The 22,563-nt window shown below is 37.5% G+C and overlaps 1 protein-coding gene, 1 non-coding gene and 1 pseudogene across 2 annotated transcripts; 1 reads left to right on the top strand and 2 right to left on the bottom strand.

Moving 5' to 3' along the window:
- Positions 1 to 5,933: 5,933 nt before the first annotated feature.
- LOC141694222 (small nucleolar RNA R71) lies at positions 5,934 to 6,048 on the bottom strand (annotated as a pseudogene).
- A 10,087-nt stretch (positions 6,049 to 16,135) lies between these two features.
- Positions 16,136 to 16,242, bottom strand: LOC141694737 (small nucleolar RNA R71). The gene has a single exon (XR_012564021.1). It is a non-coding gene; the product is annotated as a small nucleolar RNA R71 (small nucleolar RNA).
- A 4,918-nt stretch (positions 16,243 to 21,160) lies between these two features.
- On the top strand, positions 21,161 to 22,213 carry LOC141690509 (uncharacterized). Its single transcript, XM_074495301.1, has 2 exons — positions 21,161 to 21,367; positions 21,836 to 22,213. Exons 1-2 carry the CDS (start codon positions 21,161 to 21,163, stop codon positions 22,211 to 22,213), a joined length of 585 nt encoding a protein of 194 aa, XP_074351402.1.
- The last annotated feature ends 350 nt before the right edge of the window (positions 22,214 to 22,563 follow it).

The following is a 22,563-nucleotide window of genomic DNA, read 5'->3' as shown; positions in this document are numbered from 1 at the left end:
CTAAATGGTTTAAGTCTAGTTTCTTAAGCGACCGGGGTTTAATTCCGACTTATGTTGTTGTTCATAGGTTATCGGACCCACTCTAAGCTTAAGTCTATCCGGAAGCACTCAGGCAAGTTTTCTACCCGTTATACTGTTGTTGTGATGTATATATGTATATGCATTATCTTGTGATAAGTGCATGATTGTTATTAGCAAAGTCTTGCGATATATTAGAGCATGTGATATGATATATATATGCATGTATGTTTCGTAATCTTGATATATATCTGTTGGTTCAAAAGCTTATTAGTTGCATAATACCTATGCTAGAGATAAGCAGTAGTTGCGTATACCCTGAGGATAGGGGACCCAAAGGTGAACCCTTTTCTAAAACCGGGAGTAGATGTTCCCGAGTATATGATATATATATATAGTTATATATATATATATTGATATAGTTTTCAAAACTATAAATCGAATAAGGTTTATTCGATAACCTTATATTATTTAATGAATATTATTTTGAATATTCATTCGAGGGCTTATGACTCCGTTTATTTTATTAATGAATATTATTTTGAATATTCATTTGAGGGCTTATGACTCCGTTTATTTTATTAATGAATATTATTTTGAATATTCATTCGAGGGCTTATGACTCCGCTTATTTTATTAAATAATATTCTTTATTTTGTTAAAGAATAATGTTTCGATAATCAAACTTATTTTCGATTATTCAAATAAAGATTATACTTTCGTATAAGTATATCTTGGGTTATTTAATATCCATTTCAAGTATGAGTTTTAAAACTTCTACTTCAATTATTTTGATAAAGATTATTCTTTATGGGAATATTATTTAAATAATAATATTCAGATATTTTCTAAATATATTGGGACTGATTTATTTTATTAAATCAGCAGTACTCCAAACATTCTTAAAAATGTTTTTGAGTCTTCAAAATGATTTCTAAAAGTTAGGGCGGATCCCAAAAACTCATTCTTTTATATTTAAGATCCTCCTTTCGAAGGAGATTTAAATACTCGCTCAAAACCTGGGGGATCCGGCTCTGTGGTGTATTTTACATTCGCAACGTGGTTGCTGTTTTGAGAAATCAATTTGATTATTTGCCCAACGTTCGGGAAGTAAGTCCATCTAATTGAGTCGGCATAAGCGACAGGCCGGGGTACGGTCTATCAAAGTGTAAGTGGCTGGGTGGCAGTCCATCAACGCGTAAGAGGCCGGGTGGCGGTCCAGCACAAGGTCCTTATGTGGCCAGGGTGATGACCGGTGGGGGATTCATCCATCTACTAGTAGAAAAGGTTACTTATTGGTATCTTTGCCTGATCAGCAAGATATCAGGTTTATGCCAAGGTTTTCTCCTTTCCAAATTTATTGGATATTGCAACTCTGTTTATAATTTTTATAACAGAGGTTTTCAAGGAGTGTATGAAATGTATATATATAGGTGTATATATATATCGGGACTTAATGAAGTATCTCGTAACTTCATTATTTATAATGATATTTCAAAGATTGAATCTATTCAAATCTTGTCTTGTAGTCTCATCTATGTGATGAACTTTTGAATATAATTATAACTTGAACGGTGGTAGTTCAAGTAGTATTCGGAAAAGATATAAGTATATTGGAGTATCTTGTAACTTCATCTTTTAAACTTATATCTAGTAAATGATTATCTTATGCATGACAAAGATTTTCAGAAAAACGTTGAGACAAGGTTAGATATATGAGATCACCTTGCAACGATATTTTGATATAGTTATACACTGGAACTCTATGTGTATTATGCATGGAAGAGGACTTCCAATATTTTGAAAAGTATATACGTATATATACTGAATATTTTGCGACTTCATCGCATTAAGATATCAAACTTGGTTCATTTTTTTTTGACCGAGTCTTTCATGAGTACTATGAGAATGCCCATATATTGTTAATTATTATACATATTATTTCGGTGGGCTTGTTGCTCACCCTTGCTTTCTTCTTTCATCACACAACAACAGATAGAAAATATGAACAGGACCAAGCTCCCAATTCGCGAGCGGATAGGAAACGTTCTACAGTTTCCTATAGGCGTTGATGTCGCTGTAGCTGAGGTAGGAGCTACCAATAGGCTAGGCTTTCAACTTTTGATGTACCATACTTATGTATCTTTATCAACTGTAATAATGGCAAAGAAATGTAAATCTATTCAGAAACCCTTTTAAGGTGTAATGGCATATAATTTTGGAATAAAATGACTCGTGTTACTTTTGGATATTCAACTCTGAGACTATAACTTGTGGTGTGTGTTTATTGTGGGGTCACAGTACAGAGTAGTTGATTATTTATTAAGATTGGGTGTTATTAAGGGAAATGGAGCTCGTGAAAACCCAGATCCCCGACCCCGGATTTGGGGGTGTTACACTGTGCTACTGTTCTTTCACCGTGCTTCTAAATTTTTGCTCCAATTTCTTGTTTTTGATGTAAGTTGAGTTCCGTCTGTCAAAATTTGACGATCCAATAGTCCACGCGAAACTCTCGAGATGCTCTTCAACATGAGAAGGGTCGTGGCACCCAATTCTGACCTCCTTGCAACATTTTACCTTGAAAAGCACAATTAATTATCCAACTAATGCCTGTAATGCACAAACACAAAAACACATCAAAAATACCAACAACTTGAGTCCAAAACACCAACTTAAGCCTATAATGAAGCGTTCCAAGTAGATACAAAATCCCCTTATCAGGTTGATATTGTTTTCTTCCCACATACGGCGCCAAATGTTATGGAATAAAATTTAGGGTTCGTTAGTATTGAATGCTAGGTTTTGTGAGTTTTGAGCTTTAATATATGTTCTCACAGTGGGAACTGACTGTCCTCGTAAGATTCCTACGTATCTCCGTATTATAGAGAATTAAGCCAAAGATATATTTCTAGGTGGAGGGTTAGAGCTGATGAGCGTGCATTTTATCTTAATATTATCCCTATATTTTGGTTATTTTGCATTGATTTAGATTTTTATTTAATAAATATTAATGTTTTATTGTAGATATCAAGGAGATATAATAAAGGAAGGCTTGGAGTTGAAAAAATCAGATTTGAAGTTTAATTTGATTAAAAATCGGATTTTATGGGCCAGTTGCGAATTCTACACTGTTTGGGCCATATCTGGAGTTCTAGAAGTCCGATTCTGATGATTCAACAGCCCATGAAAAGATTATGAGAATATTTTTAATTGAGAATTGGTTTTGAATTTATAGCCCAGCCGAATCAGTCCAGAATTTGAGTCAAAAAGTCAACTACGAATTTCTACTTTCTTGAAATTCAATTCTAATTGGAAAATCTTTTTGTATTTACTTTAATTCATTAAAAATACTTATATTACATATATTAAAATTATTATGTAGAGCGAGACCGAGCACAATAGAGAGATACACAATACAGAGAAAAGAAGAAGCCCGAGGAAGGAGACACAGGCATTGAAGACGATCACTTGGATTATTTTTCTCCATCTTTATAATTTGAATTCCCTTCTTCACTTTTTCATTATGAATATGTGTTATCAAATCTTCGATGCTTTTGTGATTTTTATTATGAACTAATTTTATTAAAGTTGGGATTTTTATGGAACCTAACATGGGATCATTGGTATTTTGTTAAAGAGTATTGTATGCAGTTCTACAGTTTATTCATTCAAGTGATTTTCATGCTTATACTTGCTATTTTCTGATCAACTGTAGTAGGTTATTGAATTAATTATAATACCGAGAGGGTTATAATTAATAGACATAAAACTTGAATGGTGCATGCTTATATCATTTGATTATAATATTGTTACGATGTAGACATATATTGTGACCATGTATAGTGATAAGTGACATTTTATACCCCTTAGAGCGTCTCATAACGACTTGAATTGGTGTCTTGAACTCGAGTATTTTGTGTATTTCACGTGTTTTCTAGTATTTTTGCATTTCAGGGTATAACTTGCTTTGATAGGTGGTTTTCATCGAATAAAGCATAAGAAAGTGCTTGGAATCAGTCTAGGGGTGATGAGCGAAGAAATCAGCAAAAACAGAAGCAATTCAAGGAATTTTCCAGAAGGGTTGCAGGCGCCCGCGTGCTAATAGCAGGCGACCGCCTGCTAGCAGGCGCCCGCATGTTAGATGCGGGCGACCGCCTGTGTGCGGAATTTCAGATCCTGGATTTTATTAATTCGAGTCCAATTGGGCTTCTGTTAGTGCTAGTTCTCTTGGGCTATTATATAAGCCTTATGGGAAGATATTTTATTCATAGAGGAGATAATGAAGAGCGAAGGCAAGAAGATTGAGAAGACCATTTTAGCACGCAACAATGAAGAAGATGAAGCATACGTTTATCTTGTGATTCTTTTAATTCGTTGTAACTGTGGATGCTAGTTTTCTTTATGCTTTGAACCTTAATACTCGTGTGACGTACTTCATTATTTATTAAGTATTTTTAATCTTATATCGTTGTGTTATTATCATGCTTTCATATGAACCCATGGTGACGATGAGTTCTATTATGGGCTAATCGTGATCATGCGATTCTAGCGGATTTACTATGGATTTCTTTAGTTAATTGTTCAATACCTTGGTATGTGGTGATTTTATGATATCTAGCATAGGTTGTGCTTATTCATCTTATATGCGTCACGAATATGTAAGATAGCCTGTTAATCTCTTATGAAGCAACAGTGAATCTTGAGATTTAGAACTCGCCGTGCTAGCATAGGTTCATGTACTATATACATGATTAGTGGGTAACTCTAACCGTTTTACTTGCCCTGTGTAATCATCATGAATAACTTTCACTTAAATCGTTATGTTGTCAAATTCTGTAGACATATAGGGTCTCAATATGATTGATGCCTATTCAACTTCTATCTTAATTGTAGATACTTGGAAGAATGGTATTCATACAATGAAAGTTGGCGTTTATCAGTTTCGTATTGTTTGATCAATATCATCACCATTACATGCCAAGGGTAATAAAAATAACTATTGAATGAAGTAGTAATGAAGTCAGGATCTCATGTGTGTTTGATATTGTTAATTTATGTGTTTAATTCTCGTAGTAATTATTAGTTAACCAACCTTTATTGTTATTATCTTGACATTGAAGAATAATCATATATTGGTGAGTAAGTGTTAATTAAATATAATTAATCAGAGTGTCTGTGGGAACGAACTAGAAATCATTCTATATTACTTGCGAACGTGTATACTTACGTGAATTATTTAGCACATGCTTTGTGCCTAACAAGTTTTTTGTGCAGCTGTCGGGGACTCGGTGTTAATTTGTTTAGTTTATGTACTTGCCATCAGTGGTCATTAGGATTCATTGATTAAGACTTGTTGCTTACTGCTTTCAGTTTTGTTTCAGGTACTCTAGCGAGCGTTTATGCAAACATGTTCTCGCACTAGCAAGAGAAATATGGATAAAGCTGAGGAGACAGATACAACTCTTGACTTTCCGGAGAAGATAGTTTTTAAAGATTCGGATAAAGAGAGTGAAAAGAAAGAATCTGAAATAGTGGGTGATCGTGTAGTTCAAGCTGATCCAGCTCTTATGGACTTTTCTCGGCCTAAAATTGATGACATTCAGTCAAGCATCATTCATCCGGCTGTTCAGGCCAATCTTTTGAAATCAAGTCGGGCAATATTCAGATGGTGCAGAATTCTGTTTCTTTCGGAGGTGCTGCGACTGAAGATCCCAACATGCATATCAGGAATTTTGTCGAGATCTTTAGTTATTTCAAATATAACGGTGTCACTGATGAGGCTATCAAGATGAGGCTTTTCCCATTCTCTCTGAGGGATAAAGCTAAGGACTGGTTACATTCTTTACTAGCTGGGTCCATCACTACTTGGGAAGATCTTCCGCAAAAGTTTCTAGTGAAGTTCTATCCAATGGCCAAAACTGCAGCTATGTGGAGTACTCTTACTCAGTTTGCACAACAACAAGGAGAATCTATGTGTGAGGCTTGGGAGCGCTACAAGGAGATGTTGAGAAAGTGTCCACATCATGGTATGCCTGACTGGATGGTAATCACTGGTTTCTATAATGGCTTGGGGGCCCAGTCTCGGCCCATGCTCGATACAGCTTCTGGAGGCGCCTTGTGGGCCAAAATCTATACTGAGGCCTATAATCTCATTGAAACTATGGCTGCAAATGAGTATCAAAACCCAACTCAAAGGATGATGCCTGGGAAGGTAGCAGGTATTCTGGAAGTTGATGCAGCTACAACTATTGCAGCGCAGCTCCAGGCGTTGTCTATGAAGGTCGATTCTATAGCAAACTATGGAGTAAATTAAATACCTAGTGTCTGTGAGCTTTATGCAGGCTCTCATGCTACGGTTCAGTGTTCTCTTGTTAATGAATCTGTTCAGTATGTGAACAATTTTCAGAGACCGTAGTAGCCTGTGCCCGCTACTTATCATCCCAATAATAGAAATCATCCCAATTTCAGCTGGAGCAATAATCAGAATATTATTCAGCAACCATATCAGCAAGCTGCAAGTAAACAATTTCATCCACCTGGATCCCAACAACCTCAGTAATTTGCTCAAAGACAATCCTATCCTCAACATGGAGGTGCTGCTCCACCTTCTAGTGCTGATTTTGAGCAGTTAAAGCTGTTATGCAAAAGTCAGGTTGTTTCCATCAAGACCTTGGTAAATCAAATTGGACAAATAGCCAATGCCTTGCTCAATCATCAACCTGGCACACTTCACAACGATACTGAAGTGCCAGGCAGGAAGGAAGCTAAAGAGCAAGTCAAAGCTGTCACCTTAAGGTCTGGAAAAGAGTTTGATGCTGAAAAACAAAAGATGTAGAAGTTGAAGATGTAGATGAAGAAGGAATGCAAAAGGAGAAAGAGGAGGAACCAAGGAAGACTACTGTTGAACACACTCTGCCTGAGGGTAATACAGAGGAGAAACAGCTCTATCCTCCACCACATTTTCCTAAGCGATTGCAAAAACAAAAGCTGGACAAGCAATTTGGTAAGTTTCTGGAGGTGTTCAAGAAACTGCACATCAACATACCTTTCACTGAGGCTCTTGAACAAATACCTAGTTATGCAAAATTCATGAAAGGTATTCTTTCAAGGAAGGTGAAACTGGATGATCTTGATACCGTTGCACTGATGGAAGAGTGCAGTACCGTGCTGCAAGAAAAGTTACCTCCAAAGCTTAAGGATCCAGGTAGCTTCACCATTCCTTGCACCATTGGCAAGTTGTCATTTGACAAGTGCCTTTGCGATTTGGGAGCAAACATCAATCTGATGCCGTTATCTATCTTCAGAAAGCTAAATTTTCCTGATCTGAAGCCCACCTACATGTCTCTATAATTAGCTGATCGTTCGATTACATACCCACGAGGCATTGTGGAGGACGTGCTAGTAAAGGTGGACAAGCTCATATTCCCTGAAAATTTTGTCATTCTGGATTTCGAGGAAAATAAGAAGATTCCCATAATCTTGGGAAGACCTTTCTTGGTTACAGGTCGTACCTTGATAGATGTGCAAAAAGGTGAACTCGCTATGAGGGTGCAAGATCAAGATGTGACATTCAATGTGTTTAATGTGATGAAATTCCCTACGAAAGATGAGGAGTGCTTCAAGGTGGATTTGGTCGATTTTGCGGTTATTTCAGAACTTGATCATGTGCTAAGGTCTGATGCCTTAGAAAAAGCCTTATTGGGTGATTTTTACAGTGAAGATGATGAAGGCAATGAGCAGCTACAACATCTAAATGCTTCTCCTTGGAAATGAAAGCTAGACATGCCATTTGAATCTCTGGGAAATACCGATCTCATGAATGCTGAGGGAAAGCTCAAACCATCTATTGAGGAAGCACCTACTTTGGAGCTTAAACCATTGCCTGAACACTTGAGGTATGCTTTTTTAGGTGATGCATCTACTTTGCCTGTTATTATTGCATCTAACCTTTCAGGTAGTGATGAGGACAAGCTCTTGAGGATTTTTAGAGAATTCAAATCGGCCATCGGATGAACTATAGCAGATATACAAGAGATCAGCCCTTCGTACTGCATGCATAAAATTCTGCTAGATGAAGGTAGCAAGCCGACTGTTGAGCAACAGCGAAGCCTTAATCCTATCATAAAAGAAGTGGTGAAAAAAGAAATTCTAAAGTGGCTGGATGCTGGAATTATATATACTATTTCTGACAGTTCTTGGGTGAGCCCCATGTAATGTGTACCTAAGAAAGGAGGTATTATTGTGGTAGCAAATGAGAAGAACGAGCTTATCCCCACTCAAACAGTCACATGATGGAGGGTATGCATGGACTACAGGAAGTTGAATAAAGCCACGAGGAAGGATCACTTCCCTCTTCCATTTATTGATCAGCTGTTTGACAGGTTGGCTGGTCATGAGTATTATTGTCTTCTGGATGGCTATTCGGGATACAATTAGATTTTTATTGTACCAGAAGATCAAGAGAAGACTACTTTCACTTGTCCATTTGGCATGTTTGCTTTTCGCAGAGTTTCTTTTGGCTTATGTGGTGCACCTGCCACTTTTCAGAGATGCATGATGGCTATATTCTCCGATATGATTGGAAATAATGTCGAAGTGTTCATGGACGACTTCTCCGTCTTTGGACATTTGTATGATGAATGCTTGAATAATCTCCGTTTGGTGCTCAAAAGGTGTGTGGAAATCAATCTGGTGCTCAATTGGGAAAAATGTCACTTCATGGTGCAACAAGGCATCATTCTTGGGCATAAGGTCTCCAGTAAAGGTCTTGAGGTGGATAAATCCAAGGTGGGCATCACTGAAAATCTTCCGCCACCTATTTCTGTGAAAGGAATCCGTAGCTTTCTTGGTCATGCGGGTTTTTATCGGAGTTTCATCAGGGACTTCTCTAAGATATCTAAGCCATTGTGCAACTTTCTCGAAAAAGATATGCCCTTCAAATTTGATGAAGAATGCTTGGTAGCATTCGAGACTCTCAAGAAGAGTTTAATCACCGCACTAGTTATTACGGCACCAGATTGGAGAGAACCTTTTGAGATGATGTGTGATGAAAGTGATTATGAAGTGGGAACAGTTCTTGGGCAGCGAAAGACTAATATCTTTCATGTAGTCTACTATGCTAGTAAGACGCTAAATGGAGCCCAACTGAACTACACCACTACTGAGAAGGAGCTCTTGGCTATAGTTTTTGGTTTTGAAAAATTTCGATCTTATCTACTTGGGACAAGGGTGAGAGTGTTCACTGATCACGCTGCCATCCACTATCTGGTCTCAAAGAAGGATTCAAAGCCTAGACTTATTCGTTGGGTTCTCTTACTACAGGAATTCGAGTTAGAGATCAAGGATCGAAAAGGTACTGAAAATCAAGTAGTTGACCATCTCTCTAGATTGAAGAATCCCGATTCTACTTCACATGATAAGACATTGATCAATGATCTTTTCCGGATGAGCAGTTGTTCGCAATTCAAGAGGAAGAGCCGTTGTTTGCAGACATTGTGAACTATCTTGTTAGAAATATAATACTTCCTAATATGAATGCGGCTCAAAAGAAGAAGTTTATGCATGAGGTGAAGTGGTACATGTGGGATGAATCATATTCGTTTAGACAAGGAGCTGACCAGATCATCAGGAGATGTATCCCATTATGTGAGACGAAGGGGATATTACGAGACTGTCATTCCACAGCTTATGATGGACATTATGGTGGTGAAAAGACAACATCTCGTATTCTTTAAGCAGGTTTTTTCTAGCCTACATTATTTAAGGATGCACATCAGTTCATTTTAAGGTGTGATCGTTGCCAAAGAGTTGGGAATCTTACCAGAAAGGATGAGATGCCTTTAAATGTGATGCTTGAAGTTGAGGTCTTTGATGTTTGGGGAATCGATTTCATGGGACCATTTATCTCGTCCTGCAATAATCAGTACATCTTCCTGGCAGTCGATTATATCTCGAAATGGGTAGAAGTCAAGGCTCTACCGACTAATGATGCAAAGGTAGTGTTGAGTTTTCTTCATAAGCAGATATTCACAAGGTTTGGAACGCCACGAGTTATCATAAGTGATGAAGGGTCACATTTCTGCAATCGTAAGTTCACTTCTATGATGCAACGCTATAATGTGAATCATCGCATTGCTACTGCCTATCATCCGCAAACTAATGGTCAAGCTGAAGTGTCTAATAGAGAGATCAAACGTATTCTAGAGAAAGTCGTTTGTCCATCAAGGAAAGATTGGTCTTTGAAGCTCGATGAAGCTGTTTAGGCTTATAGAACAACATACAAGACTCCACTTGGGATGTCCTTGTTTCAACTTGTCTATGGTAAGGGGTGTCATTTACCTGCGGAGCTTGAGCATAAGGTTTCTTGGGCATTGAAGAAGTTAAACCTTGATCTAGATGCAGCTGGGAAGAAGCGAATGCTTCACTTAAATGAACTTGATGAATTTCGACTTCAAGCGTATGAAAACAATAAAATGTACAAGGAAAACGTAAAAAGGTGGCATGACAGGAAGCTATCGCCTAAGTCATTCATGCCGGGGCAACAAGTTCTTCTATTCAACTGTCGTATCCGTCTTTTTCCAGGAAAGTTGAAATCAAGGTGGTCTGGACCATTTATCGTCAAAACTGTGTTTCCACATGGAGCGGTGGAGAATTTTGAGAACGATCCGGGCCAAGCATTCAAAGTAAATGGTCAGAGATTGAAGCACTATTATGGGGATACGGCAAACCGTGAAGTGGTTAGTGCCGTTTTATTGTCAACTTTATCGCATTACTCTACGTCAATCTAATGACGTAAAAGAAGCGCTTCTTGGGAGGCAACCAAGATATGAGACCATAGGACACCTTAGAATTTAGTACTTTTTCTAAAACCCAAAAAAATCTGGAAAAAGTTGGCAGAAATTTTTTTTTCCAGAAGCCTTGCAGGCGCCCGCCTGCTAGGATTAGGCGGCCGTATGGGACCCTGATTTTTGAAAATTGTTTTTCGACCTATAAAAAAACAAATAAAACAAAAACAAAATTTACAGAAACCATATCACCCATTAACCCACGAATTCCTCCTATACTTAGCCACAATCCCCACTTCTAATCAAATTCTAACCCTAATTTTGCCCTATAAATACCTACAACCTCTACATACACATCCCACACACTTTCAACTCTATAAAATCTCTCCTACACAGTAAACACAAACTCTCCAACTCTTATTCTCAGTTTTCATGGCCCCAAAGAGATCACGAACTGTGGGTAGCAGCAGCACCAACCCGACTGCTACTAATTCTTCGAGGAATACTGCTGCGAGGCCCCGATTGTTGGATAGGGCTGCTGAAGAAGAGTACAAAAAGCTTCTGACTAAGACGATTATGAAGGAGAGGGGGTTCTTACCATCAGGGAGGGATGGTGAGTTGTTGCCGATGATTGCTGAGAAGGGATGAATTACATTCTGCGAGTCACCTGAGGCGGTACCGATGAGTGTTGTTCGCGAGTTCTATGCAAATGCCAAGGCTGAGAAGAACGGGTTTTCTATTGTCCGTGGGCTGACTTTTGATTATCAGCCCGAGGTGATTCACCGTGTTATTGGGAAGCGACAAAGGAAACCACAAGAGGAGAATTGGAATGTAAAGGCCCCTGAGGACTTTGATTTGGACTTGATTATTGCTACTCTCTGTCAGCCGGGCACAGTGTGGAAGTTCAAAAGGGGAACTAACAATTATTGTAGTTTCTCTGCTGTCGCGATGAGCAGGTATGCTCGTGCTTGGAATGCCTTTATATGTGCTAATATTCTTCATTCTTCGTATGCACATGAGGTTACAGTGGAGAGGGCGAGGTTGTTATGGGGGATTCTGAATGAGGAATATAATGTGGACGTTGGTGAGTTCATCTACCTAGGGATTTTGAAGTTTTTGAGGGGGAAATTGCAGTACTCTATCCCGTATGCCTCTATTGTCACGAAGCTTTTGCAAGGCAGTTAGAGTCTAGTGGCATTCTTATGAGCAGTTACAGATGCCGGCCGCTCCTATTGATTCATCGACCTTGAATGTGATGCATGAGTGGACGGGTGGAGAGCCCGAGTCACATGGTTTGGATAATCTCCTTCCAGGAGGAGTTTCAGCAGCTGGTGCTACCATGGTTAGGTCCAGTCAGGCTCAGGGAGAGGCAGGTTCTTCAAGAGCCCAGGGAGGAGATGGTTTGGGAATGGCTGATGTCCAGTTCATGAGGCTTTCCAGGAGGATGGATGTGATGTATGAGTCGCAGAGTCGGTTTGCACAGGAGATCACCCAAGCACTCGGGACTGCATTTAGAGGCCTTGGAGCTGACATCTAGTGGCCTGTTTTTTGTGAGGATTCTGCTTATCCACCTCCTGACACTCCACCCTCTGAGGGTGATGATGATGATGATGATGATGATGATGTTTGAGTAGGTATACCCTGTGTTCCTTTCTATTACCTTCACTGGGGACAGTGAAGATTTTAAGTTTGGGGTGGTAATTAAGGAACGTATTTGTGTGTGTGTCATGTAGTTGCATTTTCATGTTAGTATAGTTCATATAGTTGCATATTTTTTCCATATAGCTTTTTTATAGTTTTTTTTTTTTAGCTTTATTTATCATGTCATATAGCTCATGCATATACCATGATCCCTTTTTGCTACTTTACCGATTAATATGTGATATTGATGCGAATGTAGTGATATCGTTAGAGTGATGTTGAAACTTGTTAGGTTGACATGCATGCTAAAAACACTTGTAATTTCATTAAGTCTTAGAGTATGCTTAAGGACTAGATTGTTGTCATAATTTGATGGTTTTTGAGATTAATTTATTGCTTATGTTTAGAATGCATGATAGGCTCTTAATGATAAAAGACATGAAAAGATAAAAATTGGAGAGAAAAATTGGAATTCATTGCTAGTTGTGGCTAGGCGTCAAATGGCTAGTAGCCGGCTCATATTTTATACGAGTAGTCTAGGGTTGAGCAAGATGGAGTGAAACGCACTTGCTCAGAAATTAATATATATATATATATAAAGAGAGAAAGAAAAAAATATGGTTAATGCACAATTGATCACGAGTGAGCTCTTTGGTATTCGAGTTCGAGTTATTAAGTTCTTGGGAGACTTTGTGCCTAGTGACCTAAGGCTTTTATAGTCTGGGATCCGCTAACCTAACGCTAGCTAAATGGGTGCCATTGCATAAGTCTTTTGTGGACCTCACTCATTGCACGATCCAATAAGCATTTGTTTTATGTGTTGAATAAAAGCATGATTCCGTATTAAACTCCAATAATCTTGAAGTGTTATAAGTCATTTTGTGTCTAGAATATATTCTTCGTATAAGCTTATGATTTTCTTGAGGATAATTAAGTTATGGTGATTGATCTAGTTTCGAAGCATATCTGTGTAGCATTCGCACACACCACGTTTCTAGTTGTATGTTAGCTTGCGTGATTTGATTGATCTTTAGTCGCCTAATTGCATTTGTTGATATGTCATGTGTTGGTTGGTTTAGTCATCGCGAAGGGATCGATGTATTTATATAAGTTGCATTCATGCATGTTTTATTCTATTTTTGAGTCTGTGATGCTTGAGGACAAGCATCGATTCAAGTTTGGGGGTGTGATAAGTGGCATTTTATACCGCTTAGAGCGTCTCATAACGGCTTGAATTGGTGTCTTGAACTCGAGTATTTTATGCATTTGATGCATTTTCTAGTGTTTTTGTATTTCAGGGTATAACTTGCTTTGATAGGTTGTTTTCATCGAATAAAGCTTAAGGAAGTGCTTGGAATCAGTCTAGGGGTGATGAGCGAAGAAATCAGCAAAAATAGAAGCAATTCAAGGAATTTTCCAGAAGGGTTGCAGGCGCCCGCATGCTAGTAGCAGGCTCCCGCGTGGAGGATGCAGGTGACCGCCTGTGTACGGAATTTCATATTCTGGATTTTATTAATTTGAGTCCAATTGGGCTTCTGTTAGTGCTAGTTCTCTTGGGCTATTATATAAACCTTATGGGAAGACATTTTTTCATAGAGGAGATAATCAAGAGCGAAGGCAAGAAGATTGAGAAGACCATTTTAGCACGCAACAACGAAGAAGAGGAAGCATACGTTTATCTTGTGATTCTTTTAATTCATTGTAACTGTGGATGCTAGTTTTCTTTATGCTTTGAACCTTAATACTCTTGTGACGTACTTCATTATTTATTAAGTATTTTTAATCTTTATATCGTTTTATTATTATCATGCTTTCATATGAACCCATGGTGACGATGAGTTCTATTATGGGCTAATCGTGATCATGAGATTCTAGGGGATTTACTATGGATTTCTTTAGTTAATTGTTTAATACCTTGGTATATGGTGATTTTATGATATCTAGCATATGTTGTGCTTATTCGTCTTATGTGCGTCGTGAACATGTAAGATAGCCTGTTATCTTATGAAGTGATAGTGAATCTTGAGATTTAGAACTCGCTGTGCTAGCATAGGTTCATGTATTGTATGCATGATTTGTTGGTAACTCTAACCGTTTTACTTGCCCTGTGTAATCATCATGAATAACTTGCGCTTAAATCGTTATGTTGTCAAATTCTGTAGACATATAGGGTCTCAACATGATTGATGCCTATTTAACTTCTATCTTAATTATGGATGTTTGGTAGAATGGTATTCGTACAACAAAAGTTGGCATTTATCAGTTTCGTGTTGTTCGATTAATATCATCACCATTACATGCTAAGGGTAATAACAATAACTATTGAATGAAGTAGTAATGAAGTCAGGATCTCGTGTGTGTTTAATATTGTTAATTTAAGTGTTTAATTCTCGTAGCAATTATTAGTTAACCAACCTTAATTATTATTGTCTTGACATTGAAGAATAATCATAGATTGGTGAGTAAGTGTTAGTTAAATATAATTAATCAGAGTCTTTGTGGGAACGAACTAGAAATCATTCTATATTACTTGCGAACGCGTATACTTGCGTGAATTAATTAGCGCATGCTTTGTGCCTAACACATAGCTTTGTGGATTGGTGCTTAGTTAAATTCTGAAAAGTAAATTGACATAGACATATGTTAGTTTATTTGATAGGAGTTATACCATAGTTATTTCGAGAGGAACCTATGACCAATGAATTCTAGCTAGTGAACTTTGGATTTACTATAGTACATCGCAACTCTTTTACCAATTTTCACGAGTTAGGGAGAAGTAATTATCCTGACTTATCTTCTCATATTTGAATCTCTACCAACTCTTCGTGCTAGTTTGATTTTAGTTGTTATTAGTTTTTATTAATTAGTTTATTATAAAAATCTTTAACACTTTTTGTGCTCAATAACTGAATTGTTAAATATTACTTGCAAATTAATACAAATATACAGTCCTTGAGGTACGATAACTGGTATTACTACAATATTACTTATTTGCGATTGTGTACACTTGCACATCAGTATTTTACGTAACAGGTTTTTGGCGCCGCTTCCTGGGACTGTTTTAGTTGTTAATTGCGAAGTTAATTTTCTTGCAGTTTAGTTTTAGTTACTTCTGTACTAACGGGAGTAATTATTATTTCTTATCAGGTTTCTTGGTGTATGAACTAAGAACCCTCAGGATTAGTTTTCTTTGATCCTGACATTAAGCGAACTTTTAAAGCATGAATAAAAGTGCAATGTAGAGTAAAGGAAGCAAATATTGTCATGGGTGAACGGGTTAATGACCAAGATTTGGTACCCAATAACATGGTGAAGGATGGTAGAGATAGTGCTATACGGATGTATGGAAAACCTCATGTTGATGAGTTGCATTCTCGAATTGTTAAACCAACTATTCAAGCAACACAATTCGAGCAAAGCCAGTCATGTTTCAGATGTTGCAAACTATCAGACAGTTTAGTGGTATGACTACTGAGGATCTTTATCTTTACCTTCATTTATTTATCGAGGTTTGTGATTCCTTCAAGCTTTCTACAGTCACGGATGATGCTTTGAGATTAAAGTTGTTTCTATATTCTATGAAAGACATGGCAAGAGATTGGCTGAATTCAATTGCACCGTCCTCGGAGACTACTTGGAATGATTTGGCAGAGAAATTTCTAATGAAGTATTTTCCTCCCACCGAGAATGCAAAGCTCTGTAATGATATCAATTCTTTTCGGCAGCTGGATGATGAATCTTTATATGAGGCATGGGAGAGATTTAAGGCATTACTCAGAAAATGCGCACATCATGGTCTTCTTCATTACATTCAGATGGAGACATTCTATAATGGTCTCAATGCTCAAACAAAGTTGGTGGTGGATGCATCTACAAATGGGGCTTTGTTGGCTAAATCTTATAATCAGGCATATGATATTCTTGAGACAGTTGCAACAAATAATTATCAGTGGACAACTAATAAAGCTCAAGCTAGAAAAAAAATGGCTGGAATATATGAGGTCGATGTTGTGACCTCAATGTGAGCTCAAATGTCATCCATGGAGAATATGCTCAAGAGCTTGACTATGGGAGGTAACCAATATATGGGGCAGTCGATGAATTCACAGGGTAATCATATCAAGAATGTTTTATGTGTGTATTGTGGTGAAGAGCATACTTATGATAATTGTCCTTCAAATCCCGAATTTGTCTTCTATGTGGGGAATCAAAATAAGGGTGGCCCTTATTCAAATACTTACAATCAATCATGAAGACAACATCCTAACTTTTCTTGGAGCAATCAAGGGGCTACTTCTGGAAATTCAGCAAATGCCTTCAGGCCTAACAATCCTCCTGGATTTTCTCAACAAGCTCAACAACAGCTGCCTCAACAAACATATCAATATTCTTCTATTGAAAAATATATTAAAAGCATACATGGCTAACAATGATGCACTCATCCAAAGTCAAGAGGCATCATTGAGAAACTTGGAGAATCAAGTTGGACAACTAGCTAATGAGCTGAGAAATCAACCACCGGGAACTCTCCCTAGCGACAATGAAAATCCTAGGAACGAGCATTGTAAAGCCATGACACTGAAAAATGGAAAAGTCTTGGAGAGTTTGAAATGGTAGCTCTAACACAAGAGTGTAGCTCATTTATGCAGAATAAAATACCACCGAAGATGAAAGACCCACGGAGTTTTACTATCCCTTGCACTATTGGCAATTCTTATTATGGTATGGCATTATGTGATTTGGGAGCTAGCATTAACTTGATGCATATGTCTGTATTCAGGAAACTAGGAATTGGAGAAGTTCGATCTACAATTGTCACTCTTCAACTAACAGATAGATCTCTTGCTCATCCTGAAGGAAAGATTGAAGATGTTTTGGTCAAGGTAGATAAATTCATCTTTCTTGCTGATTTTATTATCTTGGATTATGAGGCAGATCGAGAAGTTCCCATTATCTTGGGTAGGCCCTTCCTTGCTACAGGAAGAACGTTGATTGATGTGCAAAATGGAGAACTAACAATGAGAGTTCAAGATGATAAGGTGACGTTTAATATTTTCAAGGCTATGAAATATTCTAATGATGTAGAATCTTGCTCGGCGATCACTTTGGTTGATAATCTAGTTTCTGAAAAACTAGAGTATAATTCTTCACATGACCCTTTGGAGCAACTAATTCTCAATGTATCTGGAGATGGAGTTGATGATATTGATCTTTTGGCTTGGTTGGAAGCCAATTCAAGAGGTACAAGGACTAAAGGCCGCTTTGAATCACTCGAGCTATCTTCAAGGGAATTCAAGATTCCAAAACCATCTATTGATTAAGCACCGAAGTTGGAATTAAAAGCTCTTCCGTCTCATCTGAATTATGCTTATTTGGGACCTTCTTATACCTTACATGTTATTGTATCTGCTGAACTGTTTGATGCACAAGAAGATCAATTGGGGGAGAATCTTAAGAAACACAAGAAATCTATTGGGTGGATTATTGTAGATATTCGAGGTATTAGTCCTTCCATATGTATGCACAAAATTTTGTTGGAGGATGGTGCTAAGGGGTCCATTGAAGGACAGCGTCGCTTAAATCCTATCATGAAAGAGGTGGTGAAGAAAGAGATTATCAAATGGCTTTATGCAGGTATCATTTATCCGATTTCTGATAGATCATGGGTTATTCATGTACAATATGTGCCTAAGAAGGGTGGACTCACTGTGATAAAGAATGAAAATAATGATTTAATTCCGACCAGGACAGTCACTGGTTGGAGAATATGTATTGATTATCAAAACTTGAACAAATCCACTAAAAAGATCACTTTCCATTGCCCTTTGTTGATCAAATATTGGACAAACTTGCAGAGAGAGAGTACTATTGTTTTCTTTATGGGTACTCTGGTTATAATCAGATAACTGTAGCTCCAGAGGATCAACATAAAACTACATTCACATGTCCCTATAGTACTGTTGCCTTTTGAAAGGTGTCATTTGGCTTATGTAATGCTCCTCCGACTTTTCAAAGATGTATGATGACTATCTTTTCAGACATGGTTAGTGAATTTCTAGAGGTGTTCATGGATGATTTCTCTGTATTTGGAGATTCTTTTAATGATTCTCTATGTAACTTGGGTAAGGTGTTGGAAAGATGTGAAGAAACCAATCTTTTACTTAACTGGGAAAGTGTCACTTCTTGGTGAAGGAAGGCATCATATTGGGTCACAAAATATCAAGAAAGGGAATTGAAGTTGATAGGGCCAAAATTGAGGTTATTGAGAAGCTACCTCCTCCTACTACAGTCAAGAATATTCAAAGTTTTCTTGGGCATGCAGGTTTTTATAGATGATTTATCAAGGACTTCACCAAAATTTCTAAGCCACTTTGCAAGTTATTAGAGAACGACATTCCCTTTCAGTTAGATGAAGCATGCTTAAAGGCTTTCGAGGAGTTAAAGCAGAGATTAATTTCAGCGCCTATCATTATGGCACCAGATTGAAGCTTGCCATTCGAATTAATGTGTGATGTTTGTTAGGGCGAAAACACGCGCTAATAAAACACGCAAGTATACACGTTCGCTAGTAATATAGAATACTTTCTAGTTCGTTCCCAAAGAGACTCAGGCTAATTATGTTCAATTACACTCACTCACAAATGTATGATTATTTCTCAATATTAAAATAATAACACTCAGAATTGAGTAACTAATTATTAACTACAATTAACTACTAGACTTAAGCACTTAATTAACACTTGAATTAATCAATATTAAAATACTCATGAGATCACAACTTCATTAATACTTCCTTCAATAGTCATTGTTATTACCCTTAGCATGCAACAGTGATGATATTAATCGAATAACACGAAACTGATAAAAGCCAACTTTCATTTTACTAATACCATTCTACCAAGCATCCACAATTAAGTTAGAAGTTGAATATGCATCAATTATGTTGAGTCCCTATATGTCTACAGAAATTGACAACATAACGATTTAAGCACAAGTTATTCCTTTTGATTACACAGGGCGGATAAAACGGTTAGAGTTACCCACTAATCATGTATACTCTCACATGAACCTATGCTAGCATGGCAAGTTCTAAATCTCAAGATCCACCGTCGCTTCACAAGAGATTAACACCCTATCTTATATGTTCGCGACACACATAAGACGAATACGCACAACCAATACTAGATATCATACAATCATCACACACTAAGATATTAAACAACTAACTAAAGAATTCCATAGTAAATCCGTTACGACCCCATGATCACGATTAGCCCATGATAGCACTCATCGTCATCATGGGTTCATATGAAAATATGATAATAACACACAAAAATAATAACTAAAACTAATTATATTAAACCAGAGTGCGTCACAGGAGTAAATAGGTTCAAGATAAAGAAAACTAGCATCCAACGTTACAATGAAATAAAGAATTACAAGAAAATATGCTTCCTTTTCGTTGCGGTGTGCTAAAACGGTCTTCTTCCTTTTCTCCTCGCTCTTCGATAAATACTACTGTTAAGGAACCAGTTACTCTAAAACCTCAAGGTGTTAGAGAATGGCCCTTTCCAGGATCTTATATTATTCTAACACTCCCCCTCACTCGAAAGCCCATTTATGGGTCGAAGAGTGGATCACGGGCGCCCATCTTTGGAGCATAACTTTGCCTTTCGTGTCCCTCATAAATTGTGAGAAATATTGGGGGTGGCAGGGATCGAACCTGAGTCCTCTGCCAGCCTGAGCTCTGATACCATGTTAAGGAACCAGTTACTCTAAAACCTCAAGGTGTTAGAGAATGGCCCTTTCCAGGATCTTATATTATTCTAACAACTACGATCCAACCTTTGTGAAACGTCTCTGAAATCTACTTATATATGAGTCCCATAAAGCCCAGCTAACTCAGAAGTTGGAAGTTAAACAGAATCAAGAGTCTAAAATAATAAATCTGATTTTCCGTCCCTGCGCGGCCGCTCAGCATTCCTGAGCGGGCGCTCAGACCCCTTCTGGAATCTGCACTATTTTTCTACCGTTTCTTCGCTGCAATCTGCTCCTATCTTCCCGCTTACAATGCTAAACACATGCCAAGGCTTATTATTGATGAATTCTCTCCCGGAATGCAATTAATACCCTGAAATGCACAAACACTAGAAAAACGCATCAAATACACAAAATACTTGATTTCAAGACATCAATTCAAGCCCTTATAAGACGTTCTAAGTGGTATAAAATGCCACTTATCAATGTTAGTGATTATGCAGTGGGAGCAGTGATTGGCAAAGAAAGAACAAGGTATTACATCCGATCTACTATGTAAGTCAGTCTTTAACAGGAGCACAACTGAATTACACAGTGACTGAAAAGGAGCTTCTTGCTGTTGTGTTTGCTTTTGACAAGTTTCGTTCTTATCTTGTGGGCACAAAAGTGGTTGTCTTCACTGACCATTCAGCCATAAAGTACTTAATCACCAAGAAGGATGCAAAGTCATGCTTAATTAGGTGGGTTCTTCTGCTTCAAGAGTTTGATATTGATATACAAGATAGAAAAGGTGTTGAAAATCAAGTAGCCGGTCATTTTTCAAGAATGGAGTACAACAATGAATCTCACAATATGGTTCTCATCAAAGAAACATTTCCAGATGAATAGATGTTTAAGGTACAAATCTCTAATGTACTCCATGGTTTGCTGATATTGAAAATTACTTAGCTACAGGATTAATGCCACCTGATTTATCAAGTCAACAAAGGAAGAAATTCTTGCATGATGTGAAAGCTTATTTTTGGGATGAGCCTTATTTATTCAAGCAAGGTGCAGACCAAATTATTAGAAGATGTGTTGCTGAATTTGAGATGCAAGATATTCTTTTCCATTGTCATTCTTCTACTTCTGGTGGACATTTTGGTGGACAACGCACTGCTGCAAAGGTACTACAATCTGGTTTCTTTTAGCTTTCTCTATTTAAGGATGCTCATACATATGTTGTTAGATGTGATTGGTGTCAAAGGGTTGGTAATATTTCAAGAAGAAGTGAGATGTTGTTGACAAATATTCTTGAAGTCGAGTTGTTTGATGTGTGGGGCATTAATGTCATGGGACCATTCCCTCCTTCTTTTAAAAATGAATACATCTTAGTGGTTGTTGATTACGTTTCTAAATGGGTAGAAGCTGCTGCCTATCCCACTAATGATGCAAAAGTTGTCGAGAAGTTCTTGGTAAAACACATCTTTACTCGTTTCAGAACCCCGAGGGCTAAAATCTGTGATGAGGGCACACACTTTATGAATAAATTGTTGGCTAATACTTTATTTAAGTATAATATACGACGCAAGGTAGCTACCGCATATCATCCTCAAACTAATGGGCAAACTGAAGTGTCTAATAGATAAATCAAGGGTGTTCTTGAGAAAGTTGTGAATCTGAATCGAAAGGATTGGTCTACAAGGTTAGATGAGGCTCTATGGGCTTATTGTACGGCTTACAAAAATCCTTTGGGTATGTCTCCATATCGCTTGGTTTTTGGGAAGGAGTGTCATTTACCAGTTGAACTTGAATATAAGGCGTATTGGGCTCTCAAAAATCTAAATTTTGACATGGCACTTGCTGGTGAAAAGAGGATGCTACAACTTGATGAGCTGGATGAATTTCGGTTCTTCTCTTATGAGAATGCTAAACTTTACAAGGAGAAGACAAAAAAATGGCACGATAAAAATATTCAATCTCGTGTATTTGAAGTGGGACAAAAAGTATTATATTATCCAACTCAAGGCTAAAGTTGTTTCCTAAAAAGATGAAATCTAGATAGTCTGGTCCGTTCACAATTGTGAAAGTACATCCCTATAGAACTGTAGAACTAGGTGATAATCAAGGCGGAGAATTTCAGGTGAATGGACAAAGATTGAAGTATTATTGGGGAGGTGAGTTTGTACGTCATAAAATCTCACTTGATATAATGGAGTCCTAATAGAGATTGACGTCTAGCTTAAGACGTTAAAAAAAAGCGATTCTTGGGAGGTAATTCATGATTTATGTAAGTTTTGTGCAATTTTTATATTTTTTCTATTTTTGTTTTATTTTATTTTTATTTTTATATTTTATATTTTTAGACTAGATATTTGTAATT

This window comes from Apium graveolens, chromosome 10 (genome assembly GCF_009905375.1).
Source record: "Apium graveolens cultivar Ventura chromosome 10, ASM990537v1, whole genome shotgun sequence".
NCBI lineage: Eukaryota > Viridiplantae > Streptophyta > Magnoliopsida > Apiales > Apiaceae > Apium > Apium graveolens.
The sequence above is the reverse complement of the archived record's forward strand: the minus strand, read 5'-3'. Positions and strand labels throughout refer to the sequence as shown.